The sequence below is a fragment of the Electrophorus electricus genome, chromosome 9, assembly GCF_041902795.1.
Source record: "Electrophorus electricus isolate QZ-2024a chromosome 9, ASM4190279v1, whole genome shotgun sequence".
Lineage (NCBI taxonomy): Eukaryota > Metazoa > Chordata > Actinopteri > Gymnotiformes > Gymnotidae > Electrophorus > Electrophorus electricus.
The window spans coordinates 23,323,813-23,344,544 of NC_137505.1; the positions used below are offsets into that span (position 1 = coordinate 23,323,813).

At 38.9% G+C, this 20,732-nt stretch overlaps 1 protein-coding gene across 1 annotated transcript; it reads left to right on the top strand.

The window, feature by feature from the left end:
- Positions 1-1,768: 1,768 nt before the first annotated feature.
- Positions 1,769-20,436, top strand: LOC113577413 (aryl hydrocarbon receptor-like). The gene is made up of 11 exons (XM_027010043.3): positions 1,769-2,227; positions 6,278-6,459; positions 14,229-14,329; positions 15,162-15,251; positions 15,924-16,044; positions 16,404-16,543; positions 16,642-16,844; positions 16,950-17,059; positions 17,221-17,362; positions 17,497-19,378; positions 19,916-20,436. Exons 1-11 carry the CDS (start codon positions 2,172-2,174, stop codon positions 20,015-20,017), a joined length of 3,129 nt encoding a protein of 1,042 aa, XP_026865844.2. The 5' UTR covers positions 1,769-2,171; the 3' UTR covers positions 20,018-20,436.
- The last annotated feature ends 296 nt before the right edge of the window (positions 20,437-20,732 follow it).

The following is a 20,732-nucleotide window of genomic DNA, read 5'->3' on the forward strand; positions in this document are numbered from 1 at the left end:
ATAATGGTTGGCATGAATGTGGCTTTAATTAATTAATTATTTGTCGTCCACTTGTACGGTGCTATAACCTGTTAAAAATGGTTTCTCCGTTAAAAATGGTTCTCGTCCAATAGGAATGATGTATAACTTACCCTCGCCTAATAAGTATAATAATAATAATATAGTATATAGTCAATCTATAGTAAATTTTTTTAAATGTGACTGCAATTTCGAAATGTACCACTAGAGGGTACTTGAAAGGGAGCTGACACTTCAGGTCTGAAAGTCTGACGCTGCGACTTTATACCTCGATACTAGTTAGTCCAATATCTAACAGAAATCTTTTGTCCATGTTTATACGGCTGTCTAATAAAAAATAACCCACCAAATTAAAATTTCACTGGCATAAGACACATAGGACTGTAACAATTTCAAAATCTGTAGGCCTACACCTCCTGGCAAGTTTTCTGTTTCATTCACCGATAGGACCTGATGTTATTGATGGAACAATTCCCCGGAAAGTCCCGGCGCCAGAGATACATTGTTAGACGGGTTTTCCGCACTGTCTGGGGGCGGATATGCTGCCTGCCACTTAATAGCGATCACGCTTTTTAAATGACATAATTCAGTAGGCTACTATAGCACCGAATTAAGATGCACATACCCTTCTAAAATAAAAATCACAGACATAAATCACAGACAGGAAACACCACGCTCAGACCTGCGACTGTAAACATCGTTCGGCGACTGTGAATGTTTAACAGCCAAATTATTTTAGTCATGGAAAAAAAAAATCCGTATTTATTTCCACTGAATATTCCAACCATTCCCGTGTGTTATAGCTCATGGGATACTAAATAAATATACATTTTGTGACGTTACTGGGTAACAGTAACGATTTAGATTAAATCATAAATCTAAACTCAAAATAGAATTCTGCGAATGAAATAATTTAAACCCGAATAAATGTGGTGTGTATTTTAGACAACTAAATGTATTGTTGTCCCCTTCCAAGATGTCTTGGTGCGCTTGGGGTCATGTCAAGGCGGGCTTAGCACGCCCAAGCCCGTCTTCAGCCCCCGTCTTGCGGAAAACAGAATAAAATCTCGAAGGTAAACGTTTTAAAAGTTTAGATGTTTGTCTATGTAATCAATTCAAGTGCAGACACTCTGGAATTCTGCTTGTCCAGATGTCTTCATATGTTTTTACATTATAATAAGACAATAATTTAATTTATTTATCAGTTATAGAAGGCTATTCTCACTGTGCCATAATCATTAAACAATGTGGTTTTATGTATTTTTCTTAGGTCTCAACAGTCCTTCCCTTCTGCGAGTTTGATGGGTTAGAGCGAATATGACTGCCTTCCGAGGAAGGATGACTCCATAGGCATTAGCCTGCAAATCCACGTTACAGGGTGCTCCGCGCAGCTACGTCTGCTTTCTGTTATGCACAGTAAAGTTTTTTTCTGCAGATGACAATTCCTATTTTATTTTTGATCGCACATACGAATTCATTAACAGTATGATCATGGGTATGCTAATATGGATCACAACCCAGATTCATCTTTGGTTTGGGGACAGGTTTTCGAAATCTGTAGAAGTAAAACATTAGGTCACATAATTCAAACATTTACCGTCATTTATTATCATTATATATATTTTTATAATAGGCTACAGTCCGGTGCAAGATTCAATTAAAAGGCTGAAAGTTGAAGGTGCATGTTTTTTCCTTGAGCACAACGCTGATTTTACGGTCCACCTTAAAAACAGAATTTCCTGAAACGCCCAGTGCCTAGAGCGACAGTTTTACCTGCCAGTGCAATCGAAATGAAGTCAAGACACACGACAGAATTTGGTGGTTTGCTTTTATTGAAAAGTTCTTTGTAGTCTACAAGAAGGTCTTTGTGGATGTTTTCAGTGGAATATATATTATTGCTGACACCACGGGAGTCTGTCTGAGGAAAACTACTTTCCAGCTCTCCTGACTTTTATTTTGGTGTAGATGTATCAGTAATGAACTCACCTTGACTGCGCTGTTATAGAGTTAAAAGGAGACTAATGACTGCAGACTTTTTAGTCTTCTAGAGATTTATCCCCATCTGGATACAGACTCTACCTTAACTGTCTTATTGTCTTACTTAACTGTCTTACTCGCAGACCTCAGTAGCGAGCCCATCACAAGACGTGAATATGTTGGATAACGATAGATATGCTGGCAAGAAACGAAAGAAACCTGTCCAAAAGCAGTAAGTTTAAATTTATGACTAAATTCTAATTTTGTTCAGTTCAAGGTGGCATTTAAAATGCCTGGGTTATGGTTTATAGTCTACAAGTTTAATTGCCTAGTTATGCTGTTTCGTTGTTAGCAGTTTGACTGGGCATAATTGTTCATGTGCTTGTAGTGAGCAATTTTCTAAAGTTTTTTCCCCTCTTTTAAACAGACTAATAATTTTGTTTCTTGTGGTATATATGTGACCTGTACTGTCGATTACGTTGGGCTTCGTAGTTTAATAGTCAGTGGAGTTTTGGTCTGGTTTTTAAACACTCCTGCACATATCACGATCAAGTCTGAGCAGCGCTCTTCGCTCGCACGCAATGCTTCCCGAGGGAGGGGAAGTCGGACTCTGCAGGACTGAAGTGTGTTTGTAATCTGATATGGACCACGAACACCCCTGTAACTCCACGAACACCCCTTTAACTCCACGAACACCCTGCGACTCCACGAACACCCCTGTAACTCCGCAGTGTCCTCTGCAGTAGCCTAGTCCACAGGTGATAGTTTAGGATGCGTTATGTTGGATTAGTTTACACTGTTATTAGGCCTACTCCCCTGTGTCGAGGAGCCATTTCTTAGTGATTAAATCATAATGTAGGCGACTCCCAAGTTCATCAAAAGAAGCCCAGAGGATAACTTATTACCATTCTAAACTACTAGTAAATGATTTCAAGATGGAATTCTGTCAATAAAAAAATAATGCTCATTTGATAATAATTATGATATTTTATAACAGTGTTTACAGCAAAATCCTATTATGTAATAGCCTATTACTTTCATCAGATGACAATATTAGTATATGGCATAGGTTAAAGTTCCACTTTCATAAAATCTAATATAGTTGTGTACTTTTTAAAAGTACTTATTTAAAAAGGATAGCTTGACTAAACATAGTACAATCCGCAACGTCAACTCTAATCTGATATGTACTTGATCAGTGAACACATTATTATTGGATCCTCGACAAAATGTTACCGGCCTGCTGTCGGTCCACCAGAGGAAAATGACCCACTTGTGGCTGCCTGCGCCCGTCCTCTTATCGTTTTTGCTCATTGGCATTACAGCGACCCACTGTTTGCCGACCTGTTTAATAATTGGTCCAGGATGGTCTAACTACGGAAGGCCGTTTATGCTGGCTGGTCACCCCTCGCCACCCATTCACCTTAACCCCCAATTATTAAGCATACTACATGGATTGGGTTCGTATACAATATCATGATTTTTCATTATAAACATTGTAAAAGTAAAATAAATACATGCAGAGTGCTCCATCTAAGCACCAAAAATAAGCAACCAAACGCAGTGTATATTAATTTTCAGTTATTTGAAAGCACTTGCACAGAATTCAGCCTCTTAAGACAATGAAATAAGAGTGTTGCATACATGTTGGCATACATGCTTCATGTTTGCATACAAGGTAAAACAATTGAAATATTATCTTCCTAACATTAAACTGTTTTTCTTCTATACCAACAAAGGAAGAATCTCTTAAGGCTTAAAGTGCACAGAAGCAATGAAGTAATGAAAATATTGTGCGCACATGAATGGTGTGATGAGTTGAGGTTGGGGGGGGGGGGGGGGGATCAAGAGCCACTTGTGGACCTTAGTGAGTTTTCCAGTGTTGATCTGCATATTTGCTGGGATATCCTTATAATCTTTAATTTTAATTTTAATGTCTTTAATTTTGCACTGGAGCTGTTGCTAACATAGCTAACAAGCAAAGGAAGCTTCTGCCCGCTAATTAGCATCTTATAAGCTACTTACAGAAGTCACGTTCCTCAAACTACTTTTAGTTGATAGAGTAATCTCATATAGACTTGTTTGTGTGATTTCTTACAATGACATTGTGTTATCTATAAGGTAGAACACTTGGCAGACATTGCATTTGTAGGCTGTAGGCTTGTTTCTTTACCTAGTAACCGTCGGTGAATCGTCGGTGTTGCCTCTACAAGCGAACATTGCATTTTGTTTTTGATTTGATGATCTTATATTCTTTGTTACTATAGTCTGTCACTATATTTGTCATATATATTTTTTTTGTGTGTATTAATGACAGACATACTGCCTAGCTACTGACAAGGACATAAAACACAGCTATACAAGGGCTGTTATAAACAGATACATTGATGGCGAACCACATTTGTATGCCTGTCCAATAGCTTGCAACCATAAACATCTTCATTTGACACAAAGGGCATCTTCTATGATGGTATTTTATAAAAATTAACTTTTTTTTTTTTTTAATTACCCTCATTCCTGTTCCTAATCCCCTACCCATTGAATGCCTGTTAATCTTGTTTTCTTATTATTAACAGTTGATTAGAAGGCTTCACGTGCTTCATCACAAACACCACTGTACCAAACCATGTTCCAAATCAATGATGAGGGAAGTCCAAGAGTGTAGATCTGCTCCAGCTCATTTACTGGGATGTGGGATACATGTAGGGGGTCTGATGTTGGCTGCCCTCTGACAGCTAAAAGGGGATCGGACCAACTTCCAAGAATGCTTATTCTTGTCTTTCTTTGTGAATAGCACTTCCACTGACTAACACATTAGTGTCCCTTTCATTAATTTCCTCTTTTCCCTTTTCTTCTTAAAAAATCACCCTTATCATTAGCCAAGAAAAGGCTCTAACAGTGTTATAGCAAAAGCTCAGTCTGCATACTGCTGTAGGTTTAAAAATCTATCCTCTGTGCCTATTACAGCTGGAGTGTTTACAGAAGCAAATGAGTTTTTTAATATAAAATTACTGTGTGTACATGTGTGTAATAGTGTTGAAATAGGAAGATCCTCAGAAAAGGCCTAAATGAGGAAAGGAGAGTTTCGTAGAAAGAGGTGTAGAGAATTCCACAGTTTAGGTGCTACAACAATGAAAGATCAGCCTCCTGTATAAGAGAGTTCAGTGTAAGGGAATGTAAGTACAGATGTTGGAGGATCTGAGAGGGAGAGAGAGGCGTGGGAGGGATGGAGGGGTATTAAATAGGTAGTGAGGTGTATTTTATACTGGATACATCATGCACGTGGTAACCAGTGCAAGTCACTAAGAATAGAGGAGAGAAAGTTTTATGGATTATGAAGTTTTATGGAAAGGATTATGAAGAGAAGTGAAGGCAGAGATTTGCCAGTGGACATTAGTTGACATTATGTGAACCAAAACATGTCTAATCTACCGAAAGAAATGGAGCGGTGGAATGTTGTCTGGTTGTTTCTCTCTGTATAAAAATAGGTCTGTGGGTGAGGACTAGATGAGAAGTTAATAGGTTTGATAATGCTTTATATTGCTGACAGCAAAGATTGTGTGGTTTATCTCTTCAGGCAGATAAATGATGTTGGATTCACAGAAACACACAAAGGAATGTCATCTGTCTTTCACACAAGCTTCTAAATCATGGGCATGAGTTTTTAATATAAAATGACTAAAATAACTGTGTGTGTGTGTGTGTGTGTGTGTGTGTGTGTGTGTGTGTGTGTGTGTGTGTGTGTGTGTATAAATCTGGGTAAGATGAATCTGCAATATGGCTTTTTAACACCTTTCCAACATTACGTACATCCAGTGGAGTATTATTGTAACACTTTTTAACTTTGGCCAACTTCTGATTAAGGATACCATTACTCTATCTATCTACTATAGTTACAGATGGTGTAGGCTTTTTTAAATTACTTTGTTTCTCCGGTCCTTGAATACATTTAGAATTTTTTTTTCTAAGTTCCTTAATCTGAATAAAAAAATGCCATCATATTTCCAAGAAAGATAATTACAGTTTCTCTGTTAGTATCTTAAGAAGATACCCATTGCAAATTCAGAAATGGTATGTTTGTGAATCATTTTTTTGGGAAGCTGGAAGGTTCTTAAGATTTATACAGAACAATCTTCAAAATAATCTAGAAGGGAAGAAAAGTTGTCAGTGTTGCTGATGACTGAATCATAATGTATCTCTCTGTGGGTACTAAATGTTCCTAAATATACAATTTCCCTGGTTAATATCAGTTTTTACTAAACTTAACATTGTCTTTCATCAGAAAACCTGCTACAGATGCCATCAAGTCAAACCCATCAAAGAGGCATCGGGATCGGCTGAACTGTGAACTGGAAAGGCTGACCAATGTGCTTCCCTTCCCGGAGAATGTATGCTCTCGCCTGGACAAACTCTCAGTCTTACGTTTGAGTGTGGGCTACCTGAAAGTGAAAAGCTTCTTCAATGGTTAGTCAGAACTGGTTTTGTTAAATGTGCCTGATCATGAAGCAATTGGACTCCAGTTTGTCTGGACAGGCTTTAATGAAGTGCAGGTTGGGTTTCAAATTACTAAACATGCAGTATTTAAGACACATGCTAGTACACTGAGCATTTAGGTCTAAATGTAATCCCATTGACTGAACTCTATGAGCAGCTCGTAATAGTTCATTCTCTCCTCAGTTGTTTTTTCAATTATCTTAGTAAATGCTTCGGTCCAACATTGGCTGTCTGGATGGGAATCTGTAGATGTTGTCGCTGTGTCACAAGATTGTTGATATGAGAGAACCCTGGAACAGGTAGATACTGGAAACACCTTCACAAAGAGCCTGTACTCAGGAATGACTGGCATGTGGAGAATCTGATTCACCATAAAAAAGGGGAGCTGAACTTCAAGAGGTGTACTGATGACTCCTAAGATTAATGATCAAATAAATAAAACATATATAAAGGTGACTATCTGAGATAATCCCAAAAAATCATAGTAGTGGTTTTGCCCAAGCAAGACTAAACTAATAACAACCAAATTTAATATGTACTTTGTAATCAACACCATGCATCCCAGGCCCAACCTATGGACTAAAGACAAACAGGAAAAAATCCTGAGAGCTGCAGTTTTGATCTTTTCTTCATTGCAGTTTTGGGCTTATGAACCAGAATGCATTCCTAAATACAAGACAGGTACTCATTATTATTTGAATATAATAGAATAACTTTGGGCAAGATTAGAGAAAAAATACACTGCACAAAGGAGTAGCATGTGGCTATAAATATGCCTGTGGTGACTAATGCAAATACGTGACTAATCACACTGCCGTTTATCATGATTCAGATTGATTAGTCATAGTACCAGTTACCTGCGAGTCAGCACGTTTGCTTCACTTACAGCATGCTTATAAATGCCTGGCTTATCTCATTGCCCTTCAGCAAATGCAAGTTTTAACTGCACACATGTGGGCCTCCTCTACGAAAGGAAATAATATGATTTCTTAAGAAAAGCAGCATTAAGACATTGCAGCCTTAACAACAGCAGCAATGCCTCATCTCAAGGCAAACATTAACATTCTCCAGTGTAGATACTGTGTGTATAATGTGGTATTTACACTGAGAAACTGACCCATTAACTACTCGCAGATCTTAATGAAATTCAGCTGGCTGTTTCCCCTTACAAAATGCATGATTTATATAACACAAATGATTTATATAAGAGATAGACAGGTTTTTTTTTTCTTGTGTCTGGGTGACTGCACCTGAGATGGTGACATTCCTCAGTTGTGTGCATCTCCCTTTGTTCTCGACACCCATAGTGCCCTCTCACCCAATTCCTGTCCTCACTCACCAAACCATGTGTCAGTGCAACATGCATGGCTTCCTGCATTCAGCAGGCTAACCTACAGTGAACCTTGTGTAGCATTTGAAACAACAGCTTGACACCTGCAGACATGGTGCAGGCGTAGGTGAAAGCAAAAGCGTCAGAGAAAAAGCTAGAGAATTTTGAGGAAAACATCCCTCAGTGGTCATTGTTGGCTTCCTGTGTGTTGTATATGGGTAATCATAGAGAAGCCCACTAAGTCCCCTTGGATACAAATGCTTGCACGTAGTAATCAGCTCCCTCCTGTGTTGGAACACAGGTAGGTCTGAGAATTTCTCACATAACATTCTCGTTATTGAGCGAGATATGAGGTTACCCCTGTTGATAACCCCCAGTAAAGTATGCAAAGCAAAGCATTACAGGAAATTAGTAGATACATAATAATTATAATAATTAGTAGTACACAATAAATGAATAAAACTAAACAATACAAAGCATAATTAATAAAATAAATCAAAGTAATATCATAATTTTTTTGACTTAATATGCTAAAGTAATTTTTTGTTGTTGTAAATCTTAATATATTTATAAAACATACCACAGAGACCTATATTCCCACAGCTGCACAGTACCCATCACCTAATACTTCTAAATTACATCATAATTTCATAAAATACTTTAATCAGTGTAAAGGCCAATCAAATTAATAAACGACAAAATAAAACCCCAGAATGTCTTACCAGTTGTGGCTCAGCTATTCTTCCAGGATTTGCTCTGGCATCGCATACACAGGCTGCCCACTACCAGTCATACCAACACATAGAGTCTGAATGAGGAGTCTACCCAAGATGACAGCGTTTCCTGCCCATACATGCCAGGGCTCTACACCTGCATGTCGTTGTCGCACTAACTTTCACTTTACCACCTTTCCATCCTTGAAAAATCAAGGGCAAAGTGGGAAAAAAATGCACCCTTGGATTTCTCGGAGTGTGGTTGGGGGTGGGGAATGGATGTTATAACAAGCAAGTTTGTTCTGTTGTTATGTCTAAGAGACAAATAAGACAGATATGTGAATTTTGAATCTTTTCTGACCTAAATCTTAAATATCAGAGGCCTTTGTTTTAGAAACAGGAGACAACAACTGATCCAACAAAAATAAGCACCTAGAAGCAAATAATTTTAAAAATGTAGTTTTGCTTCTTTGATTATAGGGTTTACTTTTTTTTTTTTTATAGGGTACCTTTTTATCATCCAGTTCATAACATGAGGTATATCGATGCTTCTGTCAGAGCTACACTGGTTCCTTTTCTAAGCCTGACATGGCATTCTGAGTTTTTTTGACCAGGTCCTTTCATTTATAGCAAATGTGCATCAATCACAGCAAGCTTCCACCTCCCATTCAAACTACTGAATTATCAGATGGCGCCTAATGTTTGACGGATACTGGGCTATCTCATCTTTGTTTGCAAACATTCCCGTGCCAGCATGCTCACTGCCCTCTCAAGCCTTTGATTAGCAACTTGGAAAACGATAAGGATCAGACTGACATAATCTTCAGTGGAGAGACTCAGATAGGTGGTAAAATCAGGACGTTTGGTTGTAAGATGGGTGCAGGCAAATGATGTTTTTCCAGGTAATTATCTCAAATGGCCACAGGGAATGATAATAGTAATAGTAATAATAATAAGTTTTATTTATGTAGTGCCTTTCACAAACCCAAGATCACTTTATCATGCAACAACATTCAAAGACAAAAATAGTGTTGAAATAGGAAGGTCTTCACTAGAGGCCTAAATGAGGAAAGGAGAGTTTCGTAGAAAGAGGGTTAGAGAATTCCAGAGTTTAGGTGCTACAACAATGAAAGATCAGCCTCCTGTATGAGAGTTCAGTGTAAGGGAATGTAAGTACAGATGTTGGAGGATCTGAGAGGGAGAGAGAGGCGTGGGAGGGATGGAGGGGTATTAAATAGGTAGTGAGGTGTATTTTATACTGGATACATCATGCACGTGGTAACCAGTGCAAGTCACTAAGAATAGAGGAGAGAAAGTTTTATGGAAAAGATTATGAAGTGAAGTGAAGGCAGAGATTTGCCAGTGGACATTAGTTGACATTATATGAACCAAAACATGTCTAATCTACCGAAAGAAATGGAGCGGTGGAATGTTGTCTGGTTGTTTCTCTCTGTATAAAAATAGGTCTGTGGGTGAGGACTAGATGAGAAGTTAAAAGGTTTGATAATGCTTTATATTGCTGACAGAAAAGATTGTGAGGTTTATCTCTTCAGGCAGATAAATGATTTTGGATTCACAGAAACACACAAAGGAATGTCAGCTGTCCTCCACACAAGCTTCTAAATCATGGGCTCAATTACAAAGTTTTCATACTTAATGAATGATGTAGATACAGCATTGCAATTCTCCTGTTTTGTTTGTAGTGATTCACAGGGATTACATGTACAGTAAAGTTGGGTCAAACATCACTAAGTGCAAGCCTTGAGTTGAAGAAGTGAATTAATGCTCTTTAAAAACTTAGATTAGTGTTATAGCCAAAACATTAGAGCCGAGTCTGAGTCAAGCTTGAGGTGGGGATTTCAAATTATGTTGGGACTGAGGCAAGACCGAGACCATGAATTTATGCTCTCAGGACTGGTCTCATGGACTACCACACCAGTGTAGATGTAGTCTTATAATACCCCCTGCTATTACTGCCCAACCGACCACACCTTCCCCAGAATGTTGAACAATATCTAAACAGTTGTTTGCAAATGTCACTTGTCATCAGGAACCACATAACATGCACACACACACAGACACACACACACACACACACACACACACAGACACACACACACACACACACACACACACACACACACTAGGCACACAAAGAAAAATGTTTGTATGATTAACACTAACAGAGGATTGTGGAGCAACTTGTGTATCTGTCATTCTGACATTATGTATGCTTCCTGGGAATTTGACCCCGGAAGAAAATAATTAAATAAAATTGACCTTATCCCCAATCAAAATATGTTTTTGAATGACATTTGCTTTTGGACTCCATCAAAAGCCCCCCCCCCCCCCCCCTCTTTTGGTAAGATGAGGACTGGTGAGCTCATACAAGAAGATGGAACTTGAATAGACTTCTACTCTCATGGAGGTGTAGGTTGAATAGACTTCCACTCTCATGGCCTGAGGACAAATGTCTGGCTGCTTCATGGGATGTAAATTCATATGCATCGGTAGGATAGGAGAGGAGTTCTGGATTCCCTTTAAAGGTGCTGAGGGGAGGATTTGTGTTTAAATAGTATTAGTGGAACCTAATAAATTAGTGTCCTATCACTCAAGAAGAATTCTAGTATTTGGTTAGTGGATTTATCTGCAAACAGTCGTGATGGCGCCTATTGATTTTAATCCCCACAATGAACTGCATGTTCTCTCAGAGTGAGCATTCTTGTGCTGTACTGATGTCGGCATACTATGCTTTTGATATTTCTGTAACTATTAGCAGCAATGCATTTAACACTAAAGTAAGAGACACAAAAACGAAGCGATGTGTATGTGAAAAAATGTGTATGTTTTAACAGGAGCTACAATACACCAGTAGAAAGTAAAAATACACAGAGTACCCAGAATGCAAGCATAATAGCAGTATGTAGGTAGGAGGCACAGGAAAGAACTGAAATGTCACATTCAGAAGGGAAAGATATAGGGCTTCTAAAACTTCAGTTATATCAGTTTGACCCACCAACCTTGCCAGACACACAGCGATGGATGTTTTCTGTCCAACATCGGCAGGCATGGAGGTTTGCAGCTCTTTTTTAACGCACCTTCTTACAAGTGTAGTACTATAGCCACAAGCCTGCTAATGCACAACAAAAAAGATAAATTTACATAGTTAGCCTTTTTTTTTCCACAGACTTTTCCACAAGTCATGTGACATTCATGTACTGCAAACATGGTGACTCAGTGTTATACTGTGTGTATTTCACAGGTTTATCTATTCATTACTTTCATGTGTACTGTGAGCACAGCTGTTGGGCAAAGGAAGAGCCGGTGGCATATGAGGCAGTGTTTTCCAAACAGCCGTATTGTGACTGAATTCATAACATCGTTTTCATTTTGGAAATTAAACTGCAAAAAAAAACCCAAAAAACATAGACCTACCATTTTCAACTTTTATTTTTTACTGTGTCTGAAGCTGATAATGTCTGATTTGCTAAATCGAATGACCTTAATTGCAATGAGCAAGATAAAGAATTCAAAGGCATCTTTCTGACCACTGAGTTCTAAACCCTTATCATCATTCCATCTTTGTTTTGCCTTTTTATGCTTTGAAGTTAATTACCAGGCAATAATACAGCCTCACATTGCGTGGTCATTGGATGCTGATTCACACACAGCTGATATTACTTCCTCAGACCTGCTACATGCTCAACCAGCTGAGCTACAGCTCTGCCTCCACTTGCTCTGTGGAAGAGCTTTAGCGCTTTTCCTTGTATACTGCTTGGTATATTCGGAGAAAATGTGCATTGGGCTGCAGTGATGAGCTTTGTATTGAACAGTGGTCTCCTGCTGCTGTTCACCCGCCCCTCCCTCTCCACCATAAAAACACAAGCATCTCCTGTGAGGGTCTCTGGGGCCTCTGTAAGCAGCGCTAACAACAACACCCTTATCTGAGCAGCTGCTGCAGGAAAACTGAAGGATGTGGCCTCTCCCTGGTCCGGTCTATTACTCTAGTCACGCAATTCTTTGGCTTCTGCCCAATTAGGGCTCCATTGTCTCATGTTCTCTCCAAACACACACACACACACACACACACACACACACACACACACACACACACACACACACACACACACACACACACACACACACAGAGTATAACTGTTTTCTGAAATATATTGTTTTCATTTTACTCCCTGGTTGCTTTGTTTGTTTTCATTTTTTACTTTTTTTGTGCTGTATTTTTAATTTATTATACTTGCCTCTTGCTTTTGTTTCTGTGGTTATTTACATGTTGCTTTTCTTCATTCTTTCTTAGCTACTGAATTTAATGGCATCCTGTAGGTGCTTTTATGGGAAAAAAGAAAACATTTTCCTTGTGAGAACGACATTTATGCAAGTTTGAACCTGCCTTTCTGTCTGCAAGGTTCTTTTAACATTGAACAAAAGCTTAGTTTACCACAAAATTGGATTTTCTCGTCTCTTGCTAGAGTGCAGCCTACAGAATGATGGCTTCAGTCTTGCAGACATGCAAGCAAAACAATTGTTGATGGATAAATTACAGTGTATCACACCATCACAGGCCTCTAACATATCCATGCACCAGTGATAATGATCCTTAAGGATGGCCAACACAAATTACACATGGCACCAGCACAATTATGCAGTGTTCCTAACAAAAAGGTTTTCTAATAAAGTTGGTGGTAAGTGTACCAATATGCAATAGTTTCTATGGTGGGAGTTAATTAATTTACACTAATATTCTCTCATTTGTATAAGGGCTATGTTGTAGAGTATGAATAATCAGAATCAGAAGTAACATCAGACTTTATTGGCCATTCACACATACAAGGAATTTGTCTTTGTTTATACAGTAGCTCACACTACACAGCAGAATTTGCAGTTACATAAACATACATTACTGAATCTTCTATGCATGCAAACAGTCACTTTGGCACAATGACATCTTTATGTTGACATTCACACATATATGTATTTAAATACATAAACAAGAATATTTTGGAACTACTGTTCAGTTATTATAAACAATTACTTAAATGAGTAATCAGCATAAAAATAAAGCTTTTAGAAACTATATAAAAATATTAGTACTTGATTTTGTCCCACCCTAGTCAGCTCTCAGCCAGCATTCCACCAATCGCATGTCAGTACCACTTCCCTGGACCCAAACACAAATGTACTAATTTTCACCTTCACCTGAAACTCATTTGCTCTCACCCTATTTATATCCTGCAGGTACTGAGCTGCTACAGCCCCATGCCTAGCATGTGCTTCTCAATAACCTGCTCGGATCAGCCAAGCATCCTGTTTGCGCTTCTCTAAGTGCCTTTGCTTTGCCTTCTCTTTATTCTGCTTTTAAAGTGGCTTCTCGTTTGCCACCACTCACGTATCGCTTGTGTGTCCCGGTGTGTCACAGACCCCTCCTTTATTCTCCACAGTAAAATAATGATGACTCCAAATAATGAGTTTTGTTCTCCCCCCCCCCCGGAGAGATCTCTTTTAATTGTACATTTGCGGTGAACAGACCCCTCACTGTATTGCTAGAGATCCCATCTTGTATCAAAATAATCTGCATTCCAGATGTCTGTGAATGTAGGTTAAAGAAGCAGTACTGTGTATATTACTTTCATGTTAGCATGCTGATGGGGTGGTTGTTTCTTGTCTCTCTCCCCCACCTATAGCTACCACTGAGAATAATGGTGTCACGTTTCCCACAAAGAATGGAGGAGACATCAACAAAATAGGTGCTATGAGCTTCTCAGAGGGGGACCTGCTGCTTCAGGTAAAAGGGCAGATTTGGTGCTAGTAATAAGACCAGAATTTTAGGAATATATTTAAAGGGTAAAATGTTTTCAAAATTTGATGCATTCATGTTAAGTGCCAGTTGAACACAAGATGGACTAGCTGATAGTGATTAATAATGAGTTTATGTATGACTCAGTCTCAGACAGAAATTAGTTTGTTTTGTAATTTACCCATGAAACATAGTTGATTTAGATGAATCAAAGTAATCCATCTTATTAGTTAAAAATAAGGAAGTTATCCCAGTGTAGACAGGATGCCCTCACCACAATTGTTTTGTAACTTACCCATGAGACATAGTTGATGTAGGTGAATCAATGTAATCCATCTTATTAGTTAAAAATAAGGAAGTTATCCCAGTGTAGACAGGATGTCCTCAACACAGTTATAAATGTGCCATCACACCCTGTAACAATAAACAAAGGAATGTATAGTTTCCTGATCCATGACATAACTGTATACTTGTTTTCAAACTGGTGTGTCAAATGTTTCTCAGTGAAAATTGGCAGGGTTTTGCTAGAAAGCTAAATCTGTCCATAAGCAAGTGAGTGCTGCCGTTACATTATGACATTATCATTACTATATCAAATATGCTGCTGGATTATCATATGGTATGGAGCCTTGAACAGGATGCCTACACTATTAATCTACAATCACAAGAGGCAGTTTAGACCTGTCACTGTTGTCAATGCAGATATGTAGGACAAATCCCTTACAAATGATCATAATGTAGTAGCCAGAGACTTCTGGAGTCCTTGAAGTTCCATACATAGTATAATTACTGACTTCTTGTGCATTGTTTATGTTGTTAGGCTCTCAATGGCTTTGTGCTGGTGGTTACGGCAGAGGGTTATGTCTTCTATGCATCACCAACCATTCAGGACTACCTTGGCTTCCATCAGGTGAGTGGCCCTTAAGGTTTTGTAGAGATGACTGCTTTTGCAGTTTCAAACAGAGATCTTCCAATACCAGTATCATCCGGAAATGTTACAGTATAGTGACTCAGCAGTAAAGAACATGGAAGAATGTTTGGGAAGGGCAAGTTTCTAATGAAGCCCACTCATTTCCATTTAATATTTAATGCTTAGGATTTACTCTGGGCAACTTTTTTTGGTAGTTTCAGGCATAGAGACTTGGCTAATTACATTTAAATATATTCAAGTAGGCAGGATTAATAGCAAGTGATTCAAATTCCATTTTCTTATCTGAAATGTTTTGGAATTTATCAGACAGACAGAAAAAATATTCTGCTCAGTGGATTTGTAATTAAAATTTCATCCAATAATATTGACTGCAAAAATTATCCATGCAATAACATACAACTTAAAAACTATGGTGATTTTTAAAACAGGATGGCTGTCTGTCACTGCCTTTAGAACCTTCCAAGCTCCTTTTATTTATTCATACTGTGGTTACATTCATGCTGCTTTGTCCTCCAACTCTGAAACCATATCAAAGTGGTACAAATATGTGTGAAAATAAAATAGAAGCTGTTGGAATAACAGGTACTATCAAGTACTGGATATGCACAGAATGATATTGTGCTCAAAATTACTTTTTTGTTTCTTTTGTAGTCAGATGTGGTCTATCAGAGTGTGTTTGAGTTCATCCATGTAGACGACAGAGCCATGTTCCGCCGACACCTTCATTTTGCTCTCAACCCAAATCTGTTAGACACTGACAAGGAGGGGGATGGTTAGTGACTCTTCATCAATGCCGTTTTCACACTATTCCCATTTGCCCAAATGATTGCATTTAAGGTACACAAAAAAGTAATAACCACACTGTGAGAGTATCATTCAGTATTTACAGAGTGATCACAGTATTAAATACACTGAGATTATTATTCAGTATTTACAGAGTGATCACAGCATTAAACACTGTGAGAGTATTATCCAGTATTTACAGAGTGATCACAGCATTAAACACTGTGAGAGTATTATCCAGTATTTACAGAGTGATCACAGTATTAAACACACTGAGAGTATTATTCAGTATTTAAACAGTGATCACTTTTTTGAGGGTTATATTTTACATGTTCATTTAACCTTAAGGTGTGGAGAACAGCAGTGACATAACAAGGAACGTTGTGACCTACAACCCTCAGCACATCCCACCAGAGAACTCATCTTTCCTAGAGAGGAACTTTGCATGTCGTTTCCGATGCCTCCTGGATAACTCATCTGGGTTTCTGGTAGATCTTTACTTTTCTGTAGTTGAGCAGATAAAATATTGCAATAACTTGGTGTTAAATTCTTTGCTAAATCACTATTTTATATCTGTCCTTACAAGAAACTGAACTTCCAGGGAAGGTTGAAGCTCCTCCACGGGCAGCGACAGAAGGCGGAGGATGGTTCTTTAATCCAGCCTCAACTGGCCCTTTTTGCCATTGCCACACCTGTCCAGACACCTGCTATTCTGGAGATCCGCACGAAGACACTCATTTTTCAGACTAAGCATAAGCTGGATTTTACTCCGATGGGCATCGACTCCAGGTAACTATTAAGACTATTCAGGGGATATATATATATATATATATATATATTAGAATATTAGATTGAAACTTAGATGGTGATACACTGTATTTCTTGTCATTTTAGGGGCAAAGTCGTGTTGGGTTACACTGAAATGGAGCTGTGTATGAGAGGATCTGGCTATCAGTTCATCCATGCTGCTGATATGATGTACTGCGCAGACAATCATGTTAGAAGTATGTTCAGTATCATGTTTAGTGGTAGAGGTCATATATCAAATAGAATGTTCAACTGTGCAATCACACCTTACTACTTAGTGCCTCAGCCATATTATTGTTTAAGCAGTGTGAATGAACTATTGTGGTTTGTTTGCTTTTTCATTGTTCCGTTATGCCAGTGATAAAGACTGGGGAGAGTGGAATGACAGTTTTCCGACTGTTAATGAAGAATGGAGGGTGGGTTTGGGTCCAGGCCAATGCCAGGCTTGTCTACAAAGGAGGGCGCCCTGACTTCATAATTGCCCGCCAGCGAGCTCTGGTGTAGGTTTGAGATCTGTCCTTTTTTTAATGTATTTTTAGTTGCATTAATAACTGAAATGAAGAGATTGTGTAGGAGCATTGGTATACATGCCAAGAAACAAATGCAACTTTCAATGTTTCATGTTTGCCTTCAGGAATGCTGAGGGTGAGGAACATTTACGTCAAAGGAGTATGCAGCTTCCCTTCAGTTTAACCACAGGAGAGGCTGTCCTCTATGACACCCATCCCACCCTCAACATAACAAACCCCAAAATTAACAACACACAACCTTCCCTTCTGAATGGGACTGAGCAGAAAGCCTCGGATCCAGCCTCCATTCTCGGTTACATGCAGAGCCAGGAGAAGTCCATCTATAACCAGCCCAGTGAGATTCAATTCACAGCGGATGATGCCTTCTTGGACAGCTGGGCTCTCTTCAATGTGCCCAGTCATTCCTTAAGAGATGAAACTGTAAAGGAAGAGGACATGATGGATGTTTTAGAGCAGTTGGCTAAAGATGGAGACCTTTGTACAGCCCTTCAGCAAATAGAGGTGGACAACACAGAGCTGAATTATTTGGAGAATGCTCTTCTGAGTATGACCAAAGACAGCAGAGACAGTGATAGAACCTTTGGTTCTGATGAAATTCTCACCAACGACATTTTCTCCTATGTGGAGGATGCCTTGTCTAAGGAGACCAATAGGTTTGTTCCAACACAACCAGTTGGTCCAATAGCAACCAATGCTGACTTAATGGGTGGACACTCTGGGCAGTTGTCAGCAACTGCAGCAGATTCTGGATGTGATTTCATTGTAGGTCCCAACTTTGAGAGCAGCAGAGAAAACAACCCTGATCTGAGAGCCCACACAAAACAGGATTCTATTGGAATGGCAAACAGTTTGTTTCAGGAAGTGGTCACAATGGCCAGTGCAACTGAGGATTCAAAGAGACTTTCACTTGTAAGTCCGAATGCTGCCATGGGGATCAATGTTCCAGGACACCACGAAGACATGTCTCCCCAGAGTCTCTTGAATAACCTGTCACAGGCAGAGCTCACTGGCCAGGAAGACACATCTCCTCAGACTCTCTTAAGTAACCTGTCACACACAGAGCAGTCTGGCCTGATCCTGTATGGCAACAAAGACCCATCACTGTTCACTCAAAAGAACTGTGGTCCTAAAGCTACACCAGGCATATTCAGCATTAATGCTTCCAGCTGCTTGCAACTGCAAAAAAATACACAGAATGGCATAGACAGGGTGCAATGTTATACAGGGTCCTCTTACCAGTCTGAGCCTTTCCCTGTAAATCAGACTGAAAACATGCAAATAAATAATTCACAAAATAATTTTCAACAGCCAAGCCATCCAACCATCAACAATTGGAACAAAATGGCTTTGGGCGCAGAGACTCATACTCTGTCCTTGTCTGCACACAACAGCTGTGTATCCTCTGACATGAATCCATGTTACCTAAATCCATCCAGATGCCCCCAACAAAGCAAAATGCAGCCTTTCCAGCAGTGGCAGCAGGCACAACCAGTGCAGCCTGGTTCCAGCCCTCTCAAAAGCAGACTTGTGTCTGAGTGTTGTTTTCAAGCTTTGGACAACCCAGGGTTCCCTCTGGTGGATGTCTTACCAGAGAGCTCCCAGAGCTGCAGTGCGGAACGCAACAACTTATTAAACGACATGTACCATTCACCACCTGACAGACTGAGAGGTGGCCCGTGTTCACTGCTCAGCAGCTGCATGTTTGACAACCATTCTCCACTTGATACAAATGCAGATCAGCTGCACCCTCAGGCCCAGGCAGTGACCATCTCTGCAGGCTGCAGGACAAAGCCCAGCAAAAACAGCCCCCCACAGGCCTCTTGTTATTTTCAGTGGATGCACAATAAGCCAGTGGTGGGCACATGCTCAATTCCCCAAGAGGACGCCTGTATCAGCCCTCTATCCTGTCAGATGGCTTCTGGCATTGCTCCTGTGGATATGAGGAAGGCCTTCCAGCGATACCTTGGTTGTAATGGACAAACACAGGTGATCAAAATATCAAAGAGTCATTCTTGAATGCTGTACATTAGTAACATCACAATTATGGTTGCATGTGATTTTATCAGGCAAGATAATTTAGTATATCAAAAGGATACATTTACTTATATGCTCATGGTTATATATTGCATGTTCCTATAAGTCAGTATTTCATTAAAAATATTAGTTTATATTTAAAAAGAATGGCAACAATAAAGTGTAGGTTAATACATTTACAATTCAGTCAGAACTAATAATTTGAACTATGTTCAGATATCATGTGCCACTGAGAAATATTTGAATATATTTCACAAAATCAATAATTTAATTTAATTTAAAAAGCTGGCAATTGTATATTTTGAGCACAGCCCTCGACTAGTAATCAAAAGGTTGCCAATTCAAGCCCCAACACTGCCAAGTTGCCACTGTTGGGCCCCTGAGCAAGGCCCTTAACCCTCAATTGCTCAAGTTGTGTTCAGTTGTAAGTTGCTTTGTATAAAAGAATCAGTCAAATAATGTAAATGTAACCATTTTGATCTGTCACAGGTCGAAATCGTTCCCGTTGAAGACAGTTCTTTTTCTTGCTCTACACTTGCCAGGGGAGTGTACCTTTCTGAGATCAGCAAAGGCAACTGCTGCAATCTCTGAGATTCCTTCCCATTCATCAAACTAATGTCAGTGGGGACTCAGAGAATGGATGTATCTGGACAAATAAACAAGACACCACACTGAACAGTACTTGTGTTCTCTGTCTGTGGTGTGTCTGAAGATATAGAGGAAAAGAAGAGAGATAACATTTAATTAAGTGTTTAAAGTAATTGCATTAGATGGGCATTACTGGGCATTGAGTAGTTTATTGTTTGTAATGACCCTTTCATGGTGCATCTATATGATATTGTTTATAACTGCATCGTGTCATTTCAGAGAGGATTACAACGTTAAAAACTTTTAATAGGCCTCTACTAAGACCATTGTATGCTATAATAATGTACCGCACAAATATCTATGGTTGATATTCATGATTTTTTTTTTTAATGATAAGTTAAATAATAAACTTATGGTCACAAGAGTGTTTGTTTATTTTTTGATATAATCATCCTACCCAATGTAATTCTGTTTCATGAGATATAGTTTCCTAAACTTTGTGATGTCTGTTCTGTAATGTAGAACTCTTTAACCTTGGAAATTATAACCCAACTATTTTATTAGTAGTAGTCTTAATTGTTCATTTATTGTGATAACCTCTCTGGGTATAATTTTGGAAAAGTGTTCATATATATATATATATATAAAGTTTAAGCCTCAGTTGTCTTTTTCCTCCTCACAATAAAGTTGTTTGATGGTTTGTTTAAAAACTGAATAT

Excerpts from the sequence above, each read along its gene's own strand:
- LOC113577413 (XM_027010043.3), top strand. The coding sequence starts at position 2,172 with ATGTTGGATAACGATAGATATGCTGGCAAGAAACGAAAGAAACCTGTC. Across the intron at positions 16,544-16,641 it reads ATAACTCATCTGGGTTTCTG|AAACTGAACTTCCAGGGAAG; the intron begins GTAGATCTTTAC and ends TGTCCTTACAAG. Across the intron at positions 16,845-16,949 it reads CCGATGGGCATCGACTCCAG|GGGCAAAGTCGTGTTGGGTT; the intron begins GTAACTATTAAG and ends TTGTCATTTTAG.